This window comes from Rhyacophila brunnea, unplaced genomic scaffold (genome assembly GCF_057557595.1).
Source record: "Rhyacophila brunnea isolate RB1 unplaced genomic scaffold, BYU_Rbru_1.0 scaffold_23, whole genome shotgun sequence".
NCBI classification, from domain to species: domain Eukaryota; kingdom Metazoa; phylum Arthropoda; class Insecta; order Trichoptera; family Rhyacophilidae; genus Rhyacophila; species Rhyacophila brunnea.
The window spans coordinates 8609987-8637764 of NW_028232893.1; the positions used below are offsets into that span (position 1 = coordinate 8609987).

At 36.3% G+C, this 27778-nt stretch overlaps 1 protein-coding gene across 1 annotated transcript in view; it reads right to left on the reverse strand.

Moving 5' to 3' along the window:
• LOC147069431 (uncharacterized) overlaps window positions 1–27778 on the reverse strand; it is a 167189-nt gene extending 139411 nt beyond the window's left edge. Inside the window, exons 1-2 of the mRNA XM_085950124.1 lie at window positions 27192–27778; window positions 12743–12903 (exon numbers count right to left, since the gene is read on the reverse strand). Coding sequence (XP_085806250.1) covers window positions 12743–12842 — 100 coding nt within the window. The 5' untranslated portion in view covers window positions 12843–12903; window positions 27192–27778. The remainder of the gene's footprint in view (window positions 1–12742; window positions 12904–27191) is intronic.

The following is a 27778-nucleotide window of genomic DNA, read 5'->3' on the forward strand; positions in this document are numbered from 1 at the left end:
AACTTATAACATTACAAAATGTATCCAAAGGTGGTTTAAGACATTTGAAGGCTCCGGGCACAGTGACTTAAAAACCCCCTGTTACATATCTAATAAGTTAGCCCTAGGGAACTCAGAAATAATAGGAACTGAAATGCACAACAGGTATGGAGAAGCAGGCATCCGATATCGAGTGCGGAAGAATACGGGATAAACTTAACCACGTGCCAAGAATACGTCATACGTCGAACACTGAAAAATGCTCTCGGTTTATGCAATGACGCTCATTTAATATTGGTGTATTGAAGTTGCAACACACACTAGTGCAAGTCTTATAATACGTGGTTTATTTTCGTAGGACACCACACATTCAAAACCCTGCGTCAAAATGTAAATACCTACTGTACCGAGATATAGTTTATCGGAATTCTATTTATTAATCTGTTTTGTGGTCAAAACTGTCTATCTCGCTCTAAAAGTTAACACAGCCAAGAGGGGCTGTTAAAACATAGCATTATTTTGTTGACAGTTTAGACCAGGGGTTCACAAAGTGTGTCCCGCGAGAATTATGTTAAATCTGCATTATTTATTATTCTTCATGTCGAATATTTAAAATTATATTTCAAATCAAATATGCTCTGGCAAGAATGAATGGTTCAGAAAATTTAAGCCTAGATTGCACGATTTAGTTTCAAACAAACAATTGCATAAATCACATGGTAAGTAATTAATATTATAATTTTTTCCCTTATGTTTTTTAGAAACAAAAAAAGATATTTACAAAAGGGCGGCCCGCCAAATATTTTAGATTTCAAAATTGTCCCTTTGATGAAACAGTTTGTGAACCCCTCGTTTAGACGATTAACTTATTGTAACAATTAACCGCCTCAATAGGTATATACATATTATAAACTACAGTCGATAGTAGCCTTGTGTGTGGAATAGACTCAGTGAAGGCAAATAAATACTAGCCACTCTGATTTTTAAAGCTCTTTAATTATGTCCTGAACGGACCAAAAACAAAATTTACGAATATTCAAATATCGAGCATCGAAAAAAAAAATATCTACTATGGTGGCATAGCTGTCTACTGTTACGTACCTAGTCTATGGAACGGTAAATCGAGATATTCTGACGTCTTAAATTAACTAACGTACTTGGGTGAATCAGCATAGACAAAATGGCGGTGTTTTCTGTCATTCTCCGCACAATCATCGATGGAAATCGTGACCGGAGTTGTGACAGACATTATTACGATTACCCAAGATGTCTGACAAGAGTCGCAACGGCCGCATTACAACCGAAGATTCAAATCTTTCGAACCTAGCAAGACGATACACACTATTATTTAGTGAATTAGGAAATCATATTAACCTTAGGGGTTACATGTAAGGCCATCCTCCCACGGCGCAACTTATGTCCGTCGGAACTGAAACTAAAATTCCAGCCAGTATCTAGCTAATGTATTTCAATGGCCGCTCGCTGACGGCGAGACTGGAATCTCTCGGCATCAAAACGGTCGCGAAGAGATGCGACATGCTAGTCGCGCGGTCTCTCAAGTTTCCAGTCACCGTAACAGTGGTACCAACATCATTAGATTCGGTGAAAAATCATATTTTCTTACCAAAATTGGTAGCACTGCGAACAAGTGTCATGCTATAAAAACCATTTACAACCCAAGACGTCAAAAGTACAAGACAAGCAAAATTGAAATAACCTAATTTTATTCAAGTAAACGCGGCAGCGTGCGTGTTGTTGGTTTTTGTACAAAACAGCTGATGGTCCAGTTTGACAGTTTGAGGTTATGTGATTATTATTTCAAGTGGTTTCAGTAGCTCCGTGTGCGAATCATCACATTTGTCAGTTTATGAGTACCATCACCAACCAGTATCACCAGATTTCAGTTGCGCCGTGGGAGGAGGGCCTAAATTGTACGTAAAACATTTCACCGTGGCACAGTTCGCCGTGAGCTTTCTTATCGGAAAGAGATGACCGTACGGCGTACACTATACGGTCTCCAATTTTATTAGATTCAATTTGAACATTAATTAAGTCATTTTTAAGTTTGTTTCTATAGATTCCTGGTATTTATCCAAAATTTCTTCATCCCTCAATTTTTCAGCTTTCCGTTTAATTCTTCTCTGGCCTTCTTTTTAGCGCAAAATACTCCGCAAAATCTTTGGACTCACGTTGGAAAATGGGAACTACAGAATAAAAATGAACCACGAGTTGGAAGAGCTGATTGAACAGCAAACAATCATAAGATATTGTAAGTCCCAAAGACTACGATGGGCGGGGCATGTGGAGAGAATGTCTGAAGTTAGAGCGCCAAGGATCATGACAAAGTGGCTACCCCAACGGAAGAGACCCAGAGGCCGTCCAAGAAGGAGATGGGCTGACGCCGTAGGAGTGGACTGGCTTCATATAGGAAGACCCAGTAACTGGAGAAGTGTGGCGAGAGACCGGAGTGAGTGGAGAGCGGTTGTGGAGGAGGCCAATGGGATGTAGCGCCGTGGAAGAAGAAGAAGCTGAACATTAATTCAATTTTCATAGCTGATTTTGGCAAAATTCATGAATTCAAGAATGAAAACTTAACCTAACTAATAATCTAGTATATCGGCTATTTTAAAAATTTGGTTCCTGCTGGCTTCCTGTAAAGTATAAACCGACAAGAACCGTGTTTAATTCAGACATGAATTTTATGTCACTACTATACGATCCAAAGAGGACGGTCTTTAATATATGGCCATATGTTTCCGATACAACATTTCACGGTGAAGTGTGATACGGCAAACTGCATACGTACAAGTTTCCGGACATGCAGCTTTGGTCATTTTAGAATTGACGATAGACCCTCAATTCGAGTGATTACTATACAGGCACATATGGCATTATAGCATTGAAATACCAAGTTAACATAATAATGTTAATTCCAAATTATTCGACTTCACATACCTATCTAAGTAGCACCACAACAACGAGTTGCGTTAACTACCTATATTTGCAACAAATGAATCAGCAATATAAAATAACTTAGGTACATATCACTTCCCTCCATTTTGAATGGCATTTTCAAACTGTCACTTTTATTTTTAGTATGGTTTTTTCGTCTGGATTCGGGATGGAAGGTGGATAATTAACACACCGGAATTGTGATCAGATACGGCGAGTTTATTTAACGTTAATATTATAATCGTTACATTTTTTTATAATTTAATTTTGCGGAGGACGAAATCGGCGTGTTGGCGATTTAGCTGTTTGTAGCGTTCTGCGCGCCATCTTGTGTCAACGAAAGCCGTCGTCGAAAAAAAAGCGACGTTGCAAATCTCCAACGGTTATAATCTACTCTACGGCATTGCCGGTTCGGCTCTGTTATTATTATTTAATTATTTTCGCAATCAGCCGTTATTATTTGTTGGCTTCGATACCGATTCGGGCCTCTTCAGATACATAAAGACATCCCCAAATGGGGACCATACGGGGGTGTCACATACACCTAATTTAATCATTCTCATTAGTAACTATTTTATTTGTCTTAGTTTCATATATTTGAGCTCCGCCGCATTACAAGAAGGTTTTCTTCAACACCTTTGATTGTTGTCAATTACATTGTAGTCGCCTTCGAGTCCGATTTCGTCGAGTCAGATCGTAGACCGTGATATTGATATCACAACCCCAACAAAAAACTCGAATGATTTTTATTCAAAGTACGAAATGTGCCGCCGCGCACGTGCGTGATTTTTACTTCCACGTAACGGCTCGGCGAGTCGCTTAGCGACCACGCACACCTGAAAAATCGGCTCGACTGCAACTCGTCGGCCATAATATGCAACTTCATAATAAGACACAGTGTCGACACAGCATTGGTCGTTTGAATGAATAAACAATCGTTCGCGCTTGCAATAAAGAAATAAGGCACTCAGCATGCATGTCACTTTTGGTTGTAGGTCAGGCGGCGACATGCCGGCCTTTCTTGCTTACGAAATTGAGAAATTAGTAACTATCCTTTAAACTGAGTTTAAACAATAATTGAAACATTGTGCATCGGTATATTATGTTTAATTGAGGAGCTACAGTAAAGCAGAAAAGCAGTTTTAAAGTGACCACATATCAATTTATGTGTGAAACAAGATTGAAAAATGAAACTGTATTTTATGAAAAGTTATAATTATGTTATGTTGGGACATGGACTCCGAGGGCAATTGATTTATTCAAAATGTGGTGTTAGCGCCGAATTATTAGTATATTTATTGAATCGAATCAGTCGATCATCCAAAGTCTCCAGATAACGGAACGGCTCTCAACAATATGCCTGTGATGCATTCTGAAATCTTTTGGATATATTATTCGGCGTGGACCAGATAACCTGGAGGTACTGGTGGTTGAGGGTAGTCTCTAGGGAAGGCGTAGCAGAGGGAGGGAGTATTCGTAATGGAGCTGACTGGGGACAGCCTTAACTGTGCCCCGAGAGAAGCAGAGATCCGTGAGGGGGGAACAGTCTTAATCCCTCAGAAGATGATTGCATTTTTTCAGGGTGGTTACGATACTAACCCACGAGGAAACGACCGAGATGAGATAAGCATTATATGTATAAAATGTCATTATTGTTTTCGTAATCGTATTTTGTGATTTGAGTGCCTAACTCGAAAAGAAGACTTAGTTTACAGAAGAATGAAAACAGTTTTAAAGAATATACAAACATAATTTAATTTTGAAGTCGAAATACTCGACTCGTTACTGGTGACCTTGAATTCTTTCATTCTTTAGCTTTTCAACTATACAATTATTATTAATCCAAAGAATTTAAAAATCACTACATACATCTTCACCTGATGACAAATTATGTTCAATGAAGATAAAAGTCCATGGCCTCCATATCCTGAAACGGGCCCTCAGGCTACAATCTTTGGCGGGGCCTATCGCTAAAAGGCAATGTGACACTATACGAGCATTTTCCAAACGGTGTTCGAGGTAAAATTATGGGAATTAAGTGTAATTTTAGCGATTTTTTGTATTTTTGAAAACATCTACTTGAATTATGGAATTATCGAGTATAGACACATAATAATAAAAAAATGTCTCGCATAATCACATATTTTAGAATGTTAAAAATCTGGAATTAAAAGAGCGCTTTTTATTTTACTATTAGAGCACATTTTTAATGTGCGTTCATCTCACTTATTTGATCCACTCGCCACTCACTTCCTGACCCTGGGCGCCCAGACCTGAGCCCTGTTAGCCCCCCCACCTCTTGTGGGAGCCATGGATAAGTCGGTTTGAATATGTGACAATTGTGATATTTTGACGTTTAAATTCAAGTTTATGGCTTTTCTGAGTTTGGATAATGTTGGTGTCGAGTCGAATGCCTGTGTGGAAGACGCTTAAAAAGCGAAGGCACGGCGCCGAGCGTGAAATCCGCCAGTAGTTCTTTCGACGCGGTTTTTTATTACTTCCACGGAAACATTATTGTGGTTCTTACGTGTTCGTCATACTTACGTGAAGTAGTTTACAGCCGAGTCACGTGCGGCTGTTTTTCGACCACTGACATATTACAACACTGAAATGGACAGAACGTCTGAACATTACAGAGTATTCGATTTTTCAACATACATTCTGGCAGTGGCGGATTAAGACCCTCTGGGGTCTTCAGGATCCCAGCAGAGCTCGAAATGGACCGGAGCGCCGTTCCTGTTTAAGAAATCGGTAAAATTATCTCTCCGTCTCGTGGAAAAAATAATTTGACCGTCTGAGCTAGATAGGTCATGTATTAGAAAATCTAACACACTTATTTTTATAATATATATATAAATATATAAAATATGATAACTATGTCTTCTAACTATGATAACTATGTATTGTTCTTCAGAAAACTGTCGAGCGCTCCGGTTCGTAAACTTTTTCATTTCGAGCACTGGATCCCAGACAACTTTTTATGGGTATTATACCCTACTCTATACCAGTACTTCTCAAACGGGGCCGCGAAATATTTCAGTACCTATTTGAAAAAGAAATATAAAAACGTTATAAACTTAAATGAAAACCAAAGTACTATATACCAGTACTTCTCAAACGGGGCCGCGAAATATTTCAGTACCTATTTGAAAAAGAAATATAAAAACGTTATAAACTTAAATGAAAACCAAAGTACTATATACCAGTACTTCTCAAACGGGGCCGCGAAATATTTCAGTACCTATTTGAAAAAGAAATATAAAAACGTTATAAACTTAAATGAAAACCAAAGTACTATTTCGTAAGAACACCATTTGCTAAATCCTCAAAATATGATCATATTACGTGGGCAGCTCAAGAAGAATTGATTGATATTAGATCAGATAATTTCCGAATTTAATGAAAGAAGTCTTGCAGAATTTTGGATAAGGCGACAGCAAGAATAGCCGTCAATCGCAAAAGCAGCATTGTTAATCATAATTCCTTTTGCGACAACATACCTATGCGAAAGAGCATTATTATAAATGTGCCTACAATAATAATTAAAGGTAAGTAAAGTACTGTTGGTCACTTAAGACTAAATTTTTTGGAGAGGGGAGCCTAGGTTTTTTTTTACTGATTTCGGGGGCCGTGGTATGAAAAAGTTTGAGAAGCACTGCTCTATACAATCAAAACAGTGTAACCAAAACATAAGCACTGTTCACACTTGTGCGCTTTCATCCCCAATTTCAATATCTTTACCTTCAAACCCGCTTTTTAACACTGAGTAGTTAAAGTTAAACGAACACTTTCATTCTGACGCAATACGCGTTGGTTACTTACATGTAAATTCTACGTAAAACATTTCACCGTGGCACAGTTCGCCGTGAGCTTTCTTATCGGAAAGAGATGACCGTGTTCTATATGGTCTCCAATTTTAGATTCAATATGAACATTAATTTAATTTTCATGGCTAATTTTGGAAAAATTCACGAATTCAAGAATGAAAACCTAATCTAACCTAACAAATAATAATCCAGTATATCGGCTATTTTCAAAAAGTCGTAGTGGAAAGTGTAAACCGACAAGACAAGATAATATATTCAGACAAGGCGGCTCTTGTGGTGTAGTGGGTAAGGCGCTGGCCTTCCACCCGAGAGTTCTGGGTTCGATTCCCGGTCATGACAAAAACATTTATGTGTTTTTCTCAAAGCCTGGGTGTTTGTGATTGTTCAAAATTACTAACAACCACCTTGTACGAAAAAGCAAGGATATGGTTATTAATAATTCTAAAAAAAATAAAAAATATATTCAGACATGGATTGTATGTCAGTACTCAGTACTATACGAGTTATACGACCCACAGAGGTTGGACGGTCTCTAATATCGGCCATATATTTCTGATACAACATTTCACGTTGAAGTGTGATAGGGCGAACTGCATACGTACAAGTTTCCGGCCACGGTACGCGTTATGGTAGCGAAACTTGGCACCTTACGAAGGCTCAGAGCAACCGTGTACTGGGCTTAGAAAACAGATGTTTGCGAAGGATACTGGGAGTGCGGTAGTATGACTTTTGGAGTAACAAAGGGATGAGAGAGCGGACGAAGCAGCCTCACATCACGCTGACAGTGAAGGGGCAACGTTGTAACGGTATGCTGGCGTCCTAGAAGGCCGCCACAATCAGAGTGAATATGGCGGGAGCTATGAGATGACTGGCGAGTGACTGGGATTATTGGAGGCGCAGTGTGGTGTCCATATGCTTCAACTACGGGGTGGACATGGTTAAAGGATAGTTTACCGTATGGATGCATTCCTCTGTATACATCTGGTGCGTTAAATAGTTCGACAATTTTCACTTGAGGCAGGGTTGCCATCTATTTCAATAGGTACTGAATATAATACCTCACTACAAACCTCTACTCTATGGAGGCCCATATGATCCTATTAGGATCGGGCAATGACATATTAAATGGACGACTCACTTCATACCCGGCGCGCACGAGAAATTGTGCATGAAAGTCATTCAAAGATGTATAGGTAGATGTCACGTGACCATTGACGTATCCGTTTCCATTATGCGATACAAGCTTCGAGAATTTATAGTAATATAACCTTTATTGTAATGGCGTATTAGTGTCATGACTCATTGCGTTAGAAACAGATTCTCGGTTACTTACGACTTCTCGGAGATTAGACGCAAGTGAGCCCAGCGAATCACAGGCGACTGACTGTCCAATGGTTCCTGTCATTCAATTGCATTGAATAAACATTCATCAATATCTTAAAATGGCATTTTATAAATAATAAATAATACTAACACATGCAAAGTGATATCCCATCTTTCTTGGAGTGTTTAGTAGATTTTTTTACAATTTTTAACTAGGCACATTGGCATTTTGTAACACAATAATAACGGTGGAGTCGAAACCTGACAGTCAGAAATTTTGTATGGGCAGACCCAGCGGTGTCGCCAGACCGCTTGCAAGCAGAATGTTCATTTGAGCGTAGGATACCGATATTAAAATATGAATTTCGCCATCCGGCAGACCCGACACAAAGTGAGTGTCATTTTATTTTCTAGATGCTTCGTCCATATTAATGTCATTGTTTCAATACTACACATTTTATTTAGGGCATGTTATGCTGGGCTTGATTTAAAAATGCATACACTCGTACAACCAATCAGATATTTAAAAATAATCCAGAGGCGCGCTAGCACGTGTCACGGTGCGCGGACAGCGTGCGTGTCCTGCCAGATATTTTGACACAAATAGATTAACCGACGCCCCCACCCCAGACACTGCACTGCAACTTTGCTGTGTTATGCAGTATCAGATTAGGAGTAGATAAACGGCACAGGGCGGTTAAAAACGAGAGTACAATCTATACAGTCATACTTACTAATAATTATTCAATTATTGCAGTGTGTTTTCGAAATTTATTCAGCGTTTTGACTATTTCCATGATACCGTGTACCGGTTCGAGTAGGTATTCAGATAGCAACGGTGGAGTGGTGTGGTGAGTTGAGAATGCACCGGAGTACAGAAATAAAATCAGTTTGTCAGTCAGTCAATCAGTAACTTCAGAACTATAGCAGTTCCCTTGCTTTTTATTCGGTATCTGTCTCTTCTTGCACTAAGCCGGCTCTCACATCTAAACTCGCGTCGTCTGCCGCACAGCCATAAATCAAACCTTCTAGGAACGTCGATCCGATGTTGCATATGAAGACCGCGCACATCGACCTAGCTACGTAACCTCTCGAAACGTAGATATAATAGGTATTATTTGGATGTGGCGACCGGCGAGCCGCTGTAGGAATGACCAATGCGAAGGTGTACGTATGCGTTCTGGCTTCTCCGACTCGGGAGCCCGAGACGCATACGATTTGTTGATAGCAGCACTACATGTTTTTTTTTCAAACTAAAAAGTCGCATTCGACCAATCTGCAAAGCTGCATTTGGCAACGTGTGTTTTGTGAATAACGATGACGTCACATCGACGTATTTGATACGAGTTTTGAAGCGCGGGACGGTTAAGAAAACAAATTGAAGATGGTGCTGGTTAGTTTTTAAAATTTAATTACAGCCTGCCTAAGCCAAACTATCATGGTGGAGATAGGCTGTGGAAATCCGATAAAAATAGTGCATGTATACTTTTTCAGACATACCTACTATATTACAATACATAATTGTTTTCATCGAATTAAGAGTAGGTACAAACTGCACATGGTGTCATCCGCTGCCTTAAAAAACGATAGGTAATAGATGCATGATTTAATGACATACTTTTAAATAGTTTATAGATAGACGCGTATTTTACAACGTTTTTATTAGTTCGTATTCTTGTTTGTCCGGTGGTTGTTTGTCCAGTGCAAATCTTGCAATCGATTTTAACTAACTTCCCGACTAGCTAGACATTTGATAATTTTAGAGTACATCAGAAGACGATGTCAGTTCATTCTTTTAATACTTTTAGCCATCTTAAAGCAGAATTGAATTCATGTTTAGTTAATTCTGTTCTGTATGGAAAGTTATTTCAGAAAAATCCGTAAAAAGTAAAAGATTACTATTGGTTGCTAAGGGGGTGGTCCTAGCAACTAAATTATTAATATATACGTGCGTTACTATGGAAATCAAAATGAAATGTCAAAATGACATTTCAGTATTCTATATTTGTTACGTTTGATTTTCATTTACTTCATATCAAGTACAAGTTTGACCATATTGAGCATAATAATTCAACAGAAAATTTAAAAATGTTGTATATAAAAAAATCTTTTTGTCTTGTAATTATTTTAACTATTATCTATCATGGCTGGTATACGCACGATTTAATTAGGTAAAAAAAAACAAACAACAACACTCAGCAATTTATAGTCTTCGTTCAATGATAACATAATACGTATGACTGACAAAGATTAGTGTGCACTATTTATGTTAACAGCCCACATTCACCCTTCGCCACTGCTCGACGTACAGTTAGAATGTGCTATCTCTGGGAAATCCCAGAGGCGATTGTCTTTAATCATACTGTGGTTACCACAACGATATCAGTGGGCGTCCAGTGATTTAGTGACTAATGTCTACTTCGCCAGCCACCGGTCACGCCGCATGCTACTTGTCACGCCAAAGACTTGGCCCTCTTCACTAAATGCAGCATGCAACGTTTACTATGCACCAATGGGCAGTGCTTTACTGCAGTGGTTCACAAGCTTCTTGGCATCGCAACCACTTGACAACAAAACGGTATATTGGGTATAGGTAGATAGTAAATTTTCCAACTTCCTGTGTAAATATATACTTGACAATATTTACATATTAACTAACCGCCACCTGGCTCGTGACAAATATGAAGGGGAATGTAACATTAAATTTCAAAACTGATTTGGTATGACTGACAGCAGTGGTGAAGGGTGGAGGTAGGCTGTTAAGATCCGCCATATATAGTGCACACTAAACTTTGTCAGTCACACTTATTTGTTTTCAATGAACTAAGAATACAATTTGCAGATGGTGCCGGCCAGTTTTTTAAATTTCAATTAAACCCTGCTTAAACCGAACCATAATAGTTTATGTGTGCTATGGGCGATCCAACAAAAATAGTGTACATTTTTTCAGTCATATTTATTATTCGTTTTCGTTGAATTAAAGATCGTTTATTAGTTTTTTTTTTAATTCATTAAGCCGTTACTTATAAATAAAACAAAATATACTTATATCTATAAAATATCTATACACTATAAAATACTTATGAAATGTTTGACTATTATCTACTACGGCTTGGATTAGGCAGGGTTTAATTGAATTAAAAAAAAACTGTCACAGACTATCTACACATTGTAGTCTTAGTTCCATGAAAACAAATACGTTTGACTGACAAAGTTTAGTGTGCACTATTTATGTCGAATCTTAACAGCCTACCTCCACTGTATGGTATAGGCCTAAGTAATGATACTCAAACACATGAAGAAGACGATTAAAAACAATCCTACAACACGACGTATAAGAATAATGCTTTTTGTACAACGTTATGAATTTAGTTGTCGAGGCAACTAGCGCCCATCGTGAGTAGAAAAATCACAAAACACCTTCATAATATTATACAGTATCAAAAGAGATCACCTGTTCCAAATTGGCAAACAACATCTGCGGCAAAAAAAACCGGTAACACCCAACAACTAAATACCCGGTGGCGCCAAACGAACTAGGAAAAAACCGGTTCGGTAACATGACACAGTATTAACTACATAATAATAAGCTAATAGATAATACAATCTAGTCTGACTTACGTATAACAGCACTGATGATAGTTTAGTTTAGATCATACATGTCCAACTTCAAGTGGGGTGTGATGGAGATGGATTATCCAGTATCAAAACTGGCAGTGACCTACCACCTTCCATTGCCATTCTTCAACTTAAATGAATGTATTACATTTGGCTGAGGACACCATCACAGGTAGGTACTCATTACACTCGTCGTCACACTATTATCATACTGTGCAAAGAGCCTACTGCGCGACGGTAAGGATAAATTAGGTATCAGTTTAATGCGCGGAGATTAACAGCTATTTTTCCCTCACTCCTGTGGCAGGACGTAAGTGATGTAATACGAATCATATGACACGATGATTATCTCTCACAGTTTGACGGCCAGTCAGCTTATAGGCCATCCATGGACTGAAACCGTATGCGGTTTCGAACCGTTTGCCATACTAAAGCTTATCTTTTCTGTTCATGGAAATATATTTTCACAAAGTATATTATAAGCATCTGATCGTATCCGTTTATACCATACACTTACACTTACAAATTTAGTGAAAATATATTTTCATGGACAAAAATCATAAGTTTAGTATGGCACACGGATCTAAACCGGATACGGTTTCAGTCCATGGATGGGCCCCTATTAGTCTGATTAGCTCTGACCCTTTTGATCATACAGGTCCTCTATTTTGAAACTAAGCATTTTACACTATCGAGATTCTTTTCTAGTGATGAGTGTGGTTTCTAGTAGTCAAATGTGATACCTACAACTGAACTTTGGCACTGGTTATTTGGTCGAGCGAGTCATCTTATCATGTTAATCTGTTTTCGTGTACCGTTTGAAGTATTCTGTTATTATTGATTAATCTCTGTGAACTCTGAATAAATAAGTACTAAAACCCGAAGTGTTTCTATTTTATAAAAAAAAATACTATAAAGGTGCAATGTACAGAACAGATATCACATTTAAATAATTTTTATTTTATTTGTTTTTAAGTAGGTTAACACAAACAATTGGTGCTCGCTCTATTATAGTTTCCAATGGAGAATTTTGGTAGACTGACCTTTGACAACGACGGAGGGTGGTAAATGCGGAGTCAGATCCTGATGTTCGTCCAGCTGTTCAATGAACCTCGCCGCCTCCAGCAAGGTGGCCAGACTCATGGCAGACACCACCGAGCCTCAGCCGACGCCTAGCTGAGAGCGAGCAATGGTCTCCAGATATCTGGAACAATAATTGAGACGACACATTAATTTAGATTCTTGATTTTTGTTACACTTGTTACCCGAAACACATTGGTGGACCAATATTCAGTCAAGTGCAGGTAAAATATTTTAATACGTACCTAATACAACACAAAGATATTATAATATCAAGTGTTTTATAACATTTATTTTATAAAACACGAGAGCATATTAAAATGCGTAGGTACTTAAAATATTTTATAAAAGTTAGGTGAGTTTAAAAAATGGACAACGAATGTATGTTGGCATGTAGCATTTTATATGTTTCGCGTTCTACAATAAGTGACGTCCCGTAGGGGTAGGTAAATAAAGAATCATATACAAATTCGTGTTGTCGCTTCATTATACAGCAATGATACTCAACTTTTTTTTTCTTCGGGCCAAATACATATATTTGTAAAGTAACGCGGGCCGCATCGCTACTGGTGTGACGAAAAAAATGATGAAACCCCCTTTTTTACAAAACATTTTTGAGATTTTAAAAATTATGCGTGTTTTTTAAATTAATCGTGTGCAATAGCAACAATCTTATACCAGATCTGATGTGGACCATAATGACAATCCTCTTCAGGTGTCACTATCTGTGCGTCAAAGTCGAAACGAATCTCAAGATATACGAAATTCTTGATAATAAATATGTTTCGGGCCGCACATAAAAGCATAAAGGGCCGCAGATTGAGTATCGCTGTTATACAGTATCGCCATCATCGAGGCTATCCATGGACTAAAACCGTATACGGTATACGGTTTAGAATCGTGTGCCATACTAAACTTATGATTTCTGTTCATGGAAATATATTTTCACAGAGTGCATCTCATTGTATCCATTTATACCATACACTTACACAAACTTAAAGAAAATATAGTTTCATGAATAGAATTCATAAGTTTAGTATGGCATACGGTTCTAATCCGCATGCGGTTTTGGTCCATGGATGGCCTAGTTGGATGGATTAGTTTAAAACATAATCGAAGTATAAAAAGTCCTAACCCATTGTAATACAATATTATTGCAATGGCGGTTTATTGCACAGAGAAAATTCAGTGCCTCCAAACCTGCCAGCGACATAGACTTCCACATAGTTAGGTATATATATGTAAGAAAATCACCGCTTTTTGAAATTAGGTATCGTGAAAATGCTCTAATTCACAATACAGCTGAACATAATAGGTAGGTAGGTAAAGCGTCAATTACATTGAGCTACTTTACGAGCTGTTTGTTGGCGAATTTACAATCTGCCTGTAAAGTCGCCCGATGTAATCATCGAACAAGCTAACAAGCAGATTGTAAACACTCTACCGAAAAAAGTTGAAAGCCGGTCAACTTTACGCGCTACACGCCGGCGTGTGGGCCTACTGCGTCTGCGAAGTAGAGCGCAGTAGCGAACTCCCGGTAAAAAAAAACGAACTACGTTCTGTCAAAATAGTCGCTAGCTTGTGGCTTCTCAGCGAATGGAAAGTTTCGTTTGTCATCATCATAATCGCAGTAGCTGAATCGTCCGCTATTAAATTCGCCAACAAACAGCTCGTAAAGTAGCTCAATCTAATTGACGCTTAACCTAACGAATTTGCAGCCAAAACGAAATTGAAGGGATACCATTCTAAGTTTGCTTAAAGACGACACTTTGTCTAGGGACATCACTGTTTAAAATCAATATTTTGTTGATTAATTTTTTGCCGTCTTCCATTTTACAATGAGCTGTCAAAAAACAGTGCACCAGTGTTGACATGTTTATTGTAATTTCGATAGATAGAAATAATAATATTATGAATGAATATGTATTGGATTAAAGGTCACATTTGGGTGATTTTTTAAAAGATACTTATGGAATCATAACTGGTTGGGCCAATTATGGTCGGCCTCATCCCAATATTTCCCTCCTACCTATAATCCAAACTAATGTCGCAAGTCCAGGCGCAACTCAGTTACGGGTCATCAGTCGACCGTGATTGATAAACAGGCAATTATCTGTATACCACGACCGGGCCAACGTGCTATAGTGTGACCGTCGTCTAAATGAGTATTCAATTCGAGTCTCATTAAGAACTCAGTCGATTAGATCACCTATCAATCAGTGTCACCGGCACAGTGTGTCTCATACAAACTTGTCATCATCATTCATATTCATAAGCGTGTACCGTGCGAGTGATAACCAGAACCATTTGCTTACTAGTGCATGAGTGCATGGCCCGGGACCTGCGCCAGCCATAAAGCCGAACAACACCAAGGTTGGTGCCTGGATCAACTCCCGTTTAAACTACCCCCCCCCTCAGATCCAGAATCCACAATCATCCCAACTTACAGTCCACTAAAAAGCTCCATTTTGAAGGCCTTTCATCAATTCGAAATCATGTAAAATCATTGATTTTTACACATTTTTTTAAATTACTGAATTTTGAAAGTGTCATATTATGGCAACACTGCAAAACAATTTTTACGATAGACTATCTTTGATAAAAAAAAGGTAATGTCATGCTATTAAAATTTATAAAATATACATTTCTTTTTGTGCAATATTCGTTATCGGACGTCGACGATGAGTTTGGCCATTCTCTCCCTGTCCATCGCAGCTCTAAATAGGGATGGAATGTAGAGCTCAAATCAGTATCTGAGGTTCTTTAGCCAGGACGTTCATCTTCTACCAGGGGCTCGTAGCTTCAATGATAAGATGCAGAAATTGATATCTCTCGGGATGCCATGCCGCATGGTGTGGCCTAAGTATGCCAATTTACATGTTTTTATTTCTCTGATTATTTTGACTTAGGTCTTTTTCATCATAGAGGTTTGTAACTTTGCCTTTCCAGCTGAGACGGAGCATGTATCTGAATACACCCACATTTAAAAAGCTTCAAGTTTCCTAAGTGTTCACGCCTCCACTCCATGTAACTAAATTCACACTAGTACTCTGTAAAGATTTTATAAAAAGTATTGTTGATAAAAAAATATTTATCAAAGATCTTCGCTAGTGTAAAACAGACGTTACCCAAAATAATATTTTTTCACGTTTACAACGATTTAACTCACCCGAGTGGTAATTATAAATATAACACTTTAAAACTTAGATTAAACAGAATTCGGTGAACCCAAAAAGCTTTTAAATTCAAAATAGTTTATTGAATGCATTTGTGAGAGAATGCGAATGCATCCATACATGGGCATTTTCGCCAAAGTTTGTACATTGCGTTTTTGGCATGTCCCATGACTTTGATTGATTTTTTCATAGTTATTATATTATAAAATGTTGGAAAGTTATGTACTTTTAACATGCAAATTTATTAATTTACTCTATTCAATCAGTTAAATACAACTATCTGACCTGTATATATTTTTAATTGATTATTTAGATCGAAAGGTAGTGCGTTTTTACCATGTCCCACCCATAAATTCAAATAAACAAAGTCTGATTTCGTCATTAATTTTGAGTGTGTAAAATTAAATTCGTAGTGTTTTCAACAGCTTACATTATATATTTTTGGAAAATATATAGTTTTTTCGTAAATTTGTACCAATATTGAAAAAAAATCACGTTTAAAGTGTGTCCCAGGATATTTGAAAAAGTGGAACTCCACATTCCGTTACCACGATTTTAGCATGAAGGCGAAAAATTTTCACTATAAATATGTTTTTTTTTAATGTAGCAACATTTTTGTATAACACTGATCGCCATGTACACTTTAAATTGTTGGTGTGTGTCGGTATCGCTATCGGAACAGGTTGCTTTCTGGGTTGGTCATTTAAGAAGTTCCACTACTGTTACCACGATTTATAAGGTAAGAAAACACATATTTCTATTTCACATACTACACATATGGAGCTTATCTTTCATACTACAGATATAATAAAACATATCGCAGGTTTAACAATAAAACTAAGCTAAATTTTGGCTTCAAACACTTCTGAAACAGAATCCGTTACTTCCACTCCGAAACTATATTGGTGGTAACGTATATGTGGAATGTAAAAGTAACGAAATGGCATGCATAAAGTTGGGTTTACAGTGTGTGTTTAGTTCTTCATAGATTATAAAAAAAATTATTTTGTCTGTTCGTATGAAAAACAAAAATATTTTCATTAAAAAATATAAAAAATAACCTGACTATAATATAATAATATAATAAAGATTAAAAAAGTATGTGATATGTCTGAATACGCAAAAATAGCGCACATAAAAGTATGGAGATAAAAAAAAACAACAGAAGGAAAAGAAAAAACACCAGACTGAAATAATTGCGAGACAGGCACTGGCTCTGTCATACTCTTTCTGTTATACGCCACCAAAATTTTAAAACTTCTCCATACATTTTAGGCATAGAAATTTATAAAAATGTATGAAAAAGTATTTTTTTGTCACGTTTAACAGAAATGTGTACTCGATTAGATTTAATACCTAGAACTGTAGGTATTCACGAAATGTCAGAAAAGTACGTCTTGATTACAATCAACCTGTATAGCTACATTTTATGTTGATGAATACAATTAAATTTCAAGACAACATAAAGTCGAACTTGGTTATTACGAGGAAGATGGGACCGACTGAATTTGCTTGTTATAAGCGTTACTCGTTATATCAGAGAATAGGTATTTTTAAATGAGCATGTCACATTACACAAAAAGCCGAAAATAAAAAATTTGGAAACCATCGTAAAAATCCCCGAAACGAGCATGGCATTCATAAACTACAAAAGAAGTTGTTTATTGTAATTAACGCTGGTAGGTACCTACGGACTTCACAAACCTTGGATTTTTCAACCATATGCGTGGATACTTTTTTATTATTGTCGGTGAAACACCAATAAGGTAGGTACTTAGACACTTTACTAGTGTCATAAACGTAATCCGACCCCGGCGGCATCCTGTCCAATCGGATTTTATTGCTTAGGGTCGAAATGTTTTAAAACGGTCGACACATTAACAGTATTTTAGCTCGGTATATCCGATAAGTTGCTCGTTATAACAGTGAAAGAATTAAATGTATGGCGAAAATCATAAACCAATTGTCAACAAATGTTTCGTTATTACATCCGAGATCTCGCTATGTCAGAGATCGTAATAACCGAGTTTGACTATAATTATTTTCGTAAAAGTTATATACTCCGTGCCGCGCTAGGAACTCGCGTCTGAATCCCTTGCTGATTTTTTTTTTCATATATTGTTAATTTGCTTAAAAATATTTTTTATCTGAGTTACAAATAATATAAATGCCAAATAAAGTTATGGTAATGTATAGTGTGTCAAAATTATTACCTACCTTATTTTACAAGTATTGTGAAATTTATTATAAAATATGTCTATTTTAGTGATTAAGTTTGATTTGTTTTGTTATTTTGACGCACGTTGAATATTTATCTGTCTATCAAAAAATTCAAATAAATTTCATAAAACAAAAATTTGTTTTTATGGTAACATGTAACTTAAGCTTTACAAATTACACTCCGTTACCATTTCGTTCCATTCCGAAAATGTCCCCAAAAAAGTTGAACGTTAACTATTTTTCATTTGATTATTAAATAACGAAACTTATTTATTTTTCCAATAAAATTTAGTAAAAGTGATTATTGTCTTTAAAAAAATAGCAGAACGAACATTGATTGGTTTTTTCAAATACTAAAGGAAAAATGCTCTGCCATTATAGACATAGGGTAACGGAGGGGAACGAAATGTGCCCAAGAATTAAAATTCAATAATATTTTTTGACTATTTGTAGTTTTATTTTGAAGTGTATGGTTTTTTTAATCTAATAGAGCTCTTTTAAGTGATAAAAAGTGTTTCATTCATGTTTTAAAAGCTAAGTTTCGTAGTCACGGAACGGAAACTTATTATGCCCAATTTCATAATAAAAATGATATAAATATTGTATTAATCAATATTTTGCTGAAAAATTGCTATCACCAATTCAGCAATAGAACAAGGAATCTGCTAGCTATATAAAAATGGTTAATTTGAGTGAAAAAATAATATTACCCAAATTTCAAACATGTACAAACTTTGGCGAAAATGCCCACATACATAATATGAAAAGTAGGTATTACTCAATGTACGACAAACTTTATGAATAAATCACAAGAGTCGTTCAAATTAAAAATAAACTACACTGAATAAAAAAATAATGTTCAAACTGCCAGCCAATATTTTGCAGTGTTAGTTTAGTATGTACACATTTTTTTAAATAATAATAAAAGCTAGCGATTTTTCCTGCCAACTAGGTTATTTTATTATCCTATCTGGCTAATTCTGTTTGGTACACACTATCAAAATTTGTGAATGTTGCTGTCAGCAATTCTGATAATGTCTTCAGTTGATTTATGTATTCATGAGAACGAAAAATCTTTGTTGGAAAACGACAGCAGCATTTTTATGGCTTTCTGGCGTGCAGTTCTTGGCATCCAGTGCAGGTACAGCGGCGCGCACTTAGAGCCAACCGTTGCCTATTTCATAGACTTGAAAAATTCAAAGCTATTCAGTCTATATTTTATTCGTTCTGTATATTCAGTGAATTCCAATGGGGGCAGGCAGGTAATGCGTTGCATTGGCGCGGCATATTATAAAGGGCGGCGAATGAAGAAATGAATACAAATATTACAAAGTTTCAGAGCAGTGGCGGTTTTCCATGAAGCAGACGATGCTGCCGCTTCATTATAAAGTACATAAGTATTATAGTTTTTAAAAAAATATCATAAAAAATCATGACAACAGAAATATTGTTGTGCTGTACCCATTGTAATATATCAATATCGCAGTGACAAGATTTTTACAGGTGTACCTTCAAACCTGTCAGCGTCACATATAATACGGATCTAAAACCGCCACTATTTTTTGAGTATGTTTTGTGGAAATACTCTTAATTCTCAGTACTTAGGTAGATTGTGTGTACATCAATAGATTTTTGATGTTTTTGTCTAAGGTAGCCAAAAATAAATAATAAAATATATAAATAGGTTTTAATGGATTGCTTAGTTATCTAATGATCTATTATGTAGGGTTTTGAATGTACTATTATTATTAGTGATTAGGTATCTAATGATCTATTGGTAGAGTTTTTTTTTATGAATATTTATAATAAATTATAATACTTCAGTATTCATAATTTGTTTGTTATATTTTTAATTGTGATCCTTGACTTAATAGGGAGGTGGTAAATTTATTACCTATTTTATTGCATTAATTTATTATATGTATACATTAGAATTAACTGTACGTATTCGTTGTCAGTGTGTATTTACCATTGGTGAGAGCGCATAGTGTCTGAAGATGTCGAAAGGCGAAACCCGGACGCAAAAAATGAAATAGTACAAAAGTTAAATCCATTAGAATTTAAATTCCATCGAGTACCCTTGGGTCGATAGTATTAATATAAATAGGTACCTAGAAAATCTGCGGGCGGAACTTTGCCCGGTGGGTCTATTGTATATACAAGGCGGCTATCGACTGTAGTTTATCATATTTATGTATTATTGTTAAAATAAATTAGCCGTCTAAACACTCTAAACTGTCTATCTCGCTATAAAAGTTAACACAGCCAAGAGGTAATGTTAAAACTTAGAACTTTTTGACAGTTTAGGTAGACGGTTAACTTATTGTAACAATTAGCCGCCCCAATACATAAATATGATACAACCTCCGTCGATAACCGCATTGTGTATATAATAGACCCACTGATGTCAAAAGAACAAAATCCTAGATGTTACCAATTTAGTTGGCAGAGACGCGATGAAGGGGTACTACGATGGTGCATATATCATGCAAAGATGAAGAACAAGGTGGAATTATGACGGTGATAAAATCCTGGCTTTTTTGACAGAGCGTGGTTAGTGAGGGACTTGTGTTCTGTGTATTTAACTTCACAGGTATTTAACCTATCAGTGGTGAACGGTGACTTTTGGAAAGAGGTAGGCTGTGGAGATCTGATAAAAAGAGCACACTTGTCAGGTATACTTAGGTATGAGAAATAAGAAGATAATACGATATTACTACTAATGAATAGGTACACACTAATGACAACGACACACTAATTAAATGAAACTTCAAAAACTCACTGACGACATAAAATTAAGCGATCACTTTAAATAAAGTACGTATATATTTTTTTAAATATTTCACATCAATAATCATTAAATAAAAGTTATTTTTATTTTTAAAAACAGTCTATTAAACACCATAGAAATTATTTTTTTAAATTATCTAATTATTTAGTTTTAGGCTCTGCGATCGGAGCTTAGCTTAGTTCATACAGTTCGATAGACTTGGTGGGGCTAGGTGACGTAAAGACCATATGAAAAAAATTGAGAATTATTTGAAACATAATCCGACCTTTATTTACGTCAAGACAGATGGCGCGCTGTGGTATATTTTTATACATTCCTACACATACGGCATCTCTCGTTGGTAAAATAAATTATTTTATAGAATATTATATAATCAAGTGATTATATAAATAAGTCAATAGGTATGCAATTAAAAAATATTTTTCTCAAGAAGGTAGGCTTCAAATAATCGCCACTGATACCTATAATAATTGACGCGCTATGTCCCTTAACATGCAGATAGAATAACCTCATATGAGGCGTCTAATTCCAAAAAGCGATAAGTCTACATTTGGTCAAAATCGAGAAAAAAAATACGCACGTATTCTTTGTATAATTTTACACAATATGTATTGATCTATAAATTCCAAAACGCGACATAACCATACGAAAAAAAATATTTTTAGTCTCGATTTATTACAAAAAGCCCGTGTTTCATATTATTTAAAGCTTAGTTGATTTCGTACGTGTTTAAGTCAACCAATAAGGGAACGTTCAATATTGAAAAGGGCGCTCCCATGCTGTAGCATCTGGTAAACTCATGACAGTGCCACGGAAATATGTGCCTTATGCGGAATAAATTAAGAAGTGAGGTACAAGTAGCGCTACGTCCAATTTTATTTTGCCTATATTTATTACATTTAAGAGTTTAACGGCCATTTGGTTCTAATTTCGACATAGAATACAACGGAAAAAATAATCTCACGTTAAAACAAATAATTGAAGCTTGAAACATAAAAACGTTGTTTCCCTAAAATATTGAATTGTGGACTAGTCGCTTTTTGTAATTGGACAACTCATATATACTTAACAATTAACCGCCTCAATACATAAATACGGTAAACTACTGTCGATAGCCGCCTTGTATATTGAATAGACCCGCAAATACGTCAATGTGTATATTGCCTACTATTTATTTCCGAATTTCTCGCGGACAAAGTCATGGGCTATCTATCGACAGAGTACCTACATAATAAGAAGATAAAATTTATCATTTTGTAGAAATTAACTTGCAGACATTTGGCTGATAACAAATACTTGGTAAAATTCCACAATGAGTAAGTAAGCAACGATTGGCATCGTTGCGATATAAATTCTGTTATTTTTATTTGAAATCGTGCACGGACAAAATAATGCAATGAACAGAATCGTGATAAGTAGGTATAGTTACTTCTATATGCCAGGTTTCTATTTGTTTTACTTTTAATAAAGTACATTTCGGCTGATCAAATTAAAGCTCGAATTATTTTATTTTTTTTTATTTTTTATTTTATTTATTAAGGAAAACAAACAGTTACATATTGATTACAGAAATTTATAATATAATAATAAAAAGTTAATGCAACCAGCAAAGTTTCCATATATACATTATAATATAGTTAAGCCTAACAAGATAGAGAGTAAAATAACATAAATATAAAGAAATTACATGAGAAGATTACATAAGAAAAAATGAGAAAAATGAGGAAGAATAATGAATAATTAAATAATACACAAAAGATAAATAAAAAAGTAACATAAAAAATAAAAGAATTAATATATATGTATAAGTAAATACATTATATATCTATTTATACAAAATTTTTGAGATAGCATGTTTAAATGAAACAGGTGAATTATTAAAAGGGTCAACGGTGGAGAAATACATATTATAATTTATAATCTGACATTCCATGCATTTGGACATTGGCTGACCAGTACTGGCGTAATATTATAAAATACTACACAGAACAGATTAAGTGGAGGTAGGCTGTTAAAATTCGATATAAATATTGGACACTAAACAAAATGTACTGCAAATTGTACTCTTCGCCCAATGAATACGAAAAAGTATGTAAGTTCAGTGTGCACTTTTTATGTCGAATCATAGCAGTCTACCTCCCTTAACCCTTCCCACTGCCCAATATGACGTCCAGTCTCCCCTCAAGCGTTAATCCAGCCCTGATCGTTCGAGCAGTCAGTTGGAATACACATATTTACACTGTTCATTAATTTGTTCGCGAACCGATGTATCTGGAGTAGGGAATCCAATCTCGAGTCAAAATCTTGATCCCGGGATTAAAGTTGACGATCCCGGGACTGGTCCCGGGATTGACATTTTTTTCAATAGTTAATATACAATTTCTATATATACAAATAACGTTGATAAAATTGGTCAAAAATAAATTTAATATAATTTATAGGTACTATTTAAGACATTTATTGTTAATATTGTGTACGTTCAATTTTGGAAATACATAGGTTTAATGGACTAAATAATATTGTCATATGTATAAATAATAATGTGAAAGTAAGAGTTTTATTTATTTATGAAAAGATAACAAATACAAGTTCAATTAAAATAAAAAAAAATGACAAATGCTTTAAAAAACATGGTGGAATCACTTTGTTAAAAGTGCGAAGCTTTGTTTTTTCCAATCTTTCTCTTTTTTACCACGTTTTCCTTAGCTCGTATTCTTGTTTGTCCGGTGGTTGCTTATCCAGTACAAATCTTGCAATCGATTTATAACTAACTTCCCGACTAGCTAGACATTTGAAACTTTTAGAATGTATCAGAACACGATGCCAATGCATTCTTTTAATACTTTTAGCCATTTTTAAGTAAAATTGAATTCATTTTCAGTTAATTCTGTTTTGTATGAAAAGTTATTTCGGAAGAAATCCGTAATCCAATCCACTATTATTGGTTGCAAGGGGGTGGTCCTAGCAACTAAATTATTAATATATATGTGCGTTACTATGGAAATCAAAATGACATTTCAGTATTCTATATTTGTTTGCTTGTTGCAAAATAGCAAAAAAATGATTTGTTGACAATAATTGCTTTATGTGTCCTAAATTAATAATAGATAGAATTGTCAAATTTATATGACTCAACCAATGACAATAATGAAATTGGATTCAACAGAAAATTTAAAAACGTGGTATATAAAAAGTTCTTTTTATCTTGTAATTATTATTAATTTATGTGAAAAAATTAACTGAATTGGCAACACATGGGTAATAAATCAAACTTCATACAAACTCAGTGTATTTCTAATGTATCTGTATGTTATTCAAAGTATTTTTTCTGTCATATTTTCGTTTTTATTTTATTTTCCATAAAGATTGATAAAAAACTCAATCCCGAAAATTTCGGGATTATGTTTACCAATCCCGGGATTCATAGATATCGAAAATAGTTCGGGATCCCGGGATCCAGAGATTGGAATCCCTAGTCTGGAGGCATTATTATATAAAGAAAATTTAGTCGTATGATTTATTATCTATATAGGTCTTTTTATATAAGCACACTATTTAAATAAACAAAGTTGCATTTTATTGATAACAACCTCAGTATTTATAAACATTACAGATTGCAGGTAGGTATATAATCGCTTCATCAGTATTACGAAATTCTAAGACACGGAAAACCATCGTACCTGGACAATATTGCACGGACGGATAGCTTCACAAGCGTATTAAAAAAAACGGTTCTTGTCTGTTTACTGGAAGCCAGCGGCAAACAAATTTTGAAAATAGCCGATATACTGCATTATTTGTTAGGTTACGTTATCATCCTTGAATTATTCATGAATTTTGCCGAAATCGGCCATGAATATTGCCGCTGTTCCCGCCTGACTTCCAGAAAACAAACTTACCAAAAAAACTATTTTTAGAATGTCATTGAAGGAAATTCATAAAATTGACAATACTTCGATTTAACAGTCAATCAAATGAGCCCTGGATTGACACTTTCATGAGGAATGGGCAGCAGGCACAGACACAAAGAAATGGTTTGGGGGACACTTTAAAAAATATCCATAGTTTTTTTTTTATTGATTATTAAATGTCAATTAATTGATTGTCAAAATCCATAAAGTGCCACTGACACATTTACCCCGTCTACTAGTATAGCTTATCAAATATAAGATATATAGGTATCATATGATAAAACACCTGGCCTGCAGGTTCACCAAACGGTGTTTACCTACGAATTATTGCTAGTGTTGTCGGGTCTGAATGCATTTCTGACATTTGCGTGTTGTTAATTGTGTTAGCATTTACTTGGTAGAATTATTTTCATTTCTTGTATTTGCGTGTTGGCCTGATGGCTTCGGTTAATTTTCCTTCGCACGAGTGTTTTCGTGCAAATCACCGACACTATTTACAGACCATGCGAGACAGTGCAGAGTACACAGTCGTCTCGCTTCATCATTATTACAGTATTCGCATTTATTGCCACCGATCCACAACAGGGTGAAGGCCTCCCCTAGTCTCTTTAAGCAGGCTTGAATGCTGTTCCCTTTTATTTTTAGTAACAAAACATCGTTTGTTCGGCACCTACTTAGGTACCTACCTATTTCATTATTTATTTCCGTGTATTTTGCACATCCAAATAAACAAACAATTTTTAAATTTACACATAATCTATTGTTAATTAGAGAATTTCAAGGAAATCTACTGTTAAACAGTGGCGGTTTTAGGTACGTGGAAGCCTGTGGCGTTGTGGTACCCTTGTGAAAGTTTTGCCTGTGCGATAAAACCACTATTAAGAACAATATGTAGGTATTACAATCATGGCCCCCACATCCTGGAGTGGGCCCCCAGGCTAGAATCTATGGCGGCCCTCCTACCTATCGCTACAGGCAGTGTGACTACAGTCGTGTATTCCAATTAGTGTTCGAGGTAAAAATTAGGGTATTTTTAGGGTATTTTTAGGGTATTTTTAGCGATTTTTTTTATATTTCTGATACACCCACTTGAATTATGGAGTTATCGAATATTGACAAACAATAATAAAAAAATGCATTGCACAACCTTATGTTTTTAATTTTGCAAGCGATATTTTTTTACTATTGGTGCAATTTTGTGATGTGTTTATCTCACTTGGCTGGTCAATTTGCCAGGCCGGGTCCCCAGGCTGGAGCCCTGTCAGCCCCCCCTTGTGGGGGCCATGATTACAATACAAAATACTTATGCTGTATTTATTATTGTTTTTGAACTAATGTGTCAATAATGTACTTTCTTATGAATTGACCCCACCGTCTGCTTCATGGAAAACCGAACCGTCACTGCTATCAAAAGTTGTAATTTGTATATTCGTCCCTTCATTCGCCGCTCTATGCAACGTATGACCTGCCTACTCCCACGGGATGTCACTGAATCTATGTATTTTCACGGAACTCGATCAATCCATCGATTCAGCGAGTTTTCACAGCATTTTCGGTACCTATCTCAGATTGATGATAGGTATCTGACGTGTTTCCTTCAATAACACCTGTTCTAATATTACGTTGTAAAAGGGTTGTATTTTGGTTATATTCGTAGTTATTCAATTGCCACGGATACAAAATGGAAAACTGAATATATTTCTGTATTATTGGGACCGACTTTGGTCGATTCGCGGCCAGGGAAAGTCGCCACATATAACATGACGTTGTATTTTGTATTATATTTTCTCAAAATGAAGTTTAGTTTCAGTATTTTGTATGCGTGAAGGAACTCGCGCACACACACATTCACACACCCAGCTGCCGTTGTTTTGAGTTCGATATTATTATACATTGTAATCATAATATGACGTATATTGTACAAATACAGCTTTGTTTTTGTATGAATTGTTGAGATAATACAGTTTATAAGCGTCCCACGTATGATGGTCGGTTATAAAATGTAATTTTGTAATTGTAAAACATTGATTCAAAATACATGGGCGTAAAGCGGGTCGAGAACAATAAACCAGATATACGCTGTCACGAGCCGCAGAATCAAACACGTAAACATTACGCGGAGGGAAAAGGAGAGGACATAAATCCGACCAATGGGGACGCCGCGATTCCGTGACGTCACAGCGATCGGCCTCCCCATTGGCCGAGCGGCTGTCGCGACACCGCAAGCCACGCACAGGATTCACACATGGTATAAATACAGAATTTTAATTATTTACACGGTCAACTTTCACGGAGATAATGGTGTTATACTAACGGGTCGGGCGGCGAAGCGGTGACCCCTGCGAAGGACGAGCTCGGCTGCGCTGCCGCTATCCGACTCGCGGAGAGACGCGCGGTCTATTTATAAACTTTCACTGCTTGCAATTAATTGCCCAACTTTACGTCATTGCGATCGACGCATCCCCGATTATGTCGGCGCGAGCGAACAGCCCACCGCACCCTCGACGCGGCGGACTTACAGCATTTTCACGTATTCGCGTATATGACAAAGGAAAACACGGCGAATCGATTTATGGACGCGAGCAACAAGCCGGTCGGTACGCGGGCTACGAGCGAACAACCACTGCGCACAAGAATGATCAAGTGACATGCTAAGCAAAACACTGCGAAGGGTGGGGGGAAAACGCAATAATTTCACGCAGAACACGGCTCGTTTGTTATTCTGACGGTTTTTTAACCCGGAAAAAGAGTCCCATTGCATCAGAGATTCACTTACGAGTCCCCGGATGACGTACGGTCCGCGCATTCGTACACTGGACAAATAACTCGCGTCATTTCTTCTCTCGCCACAATGTATGACTAGGCCATGCTTGCAGGCGCACGGCTCACGTGTCTCATACT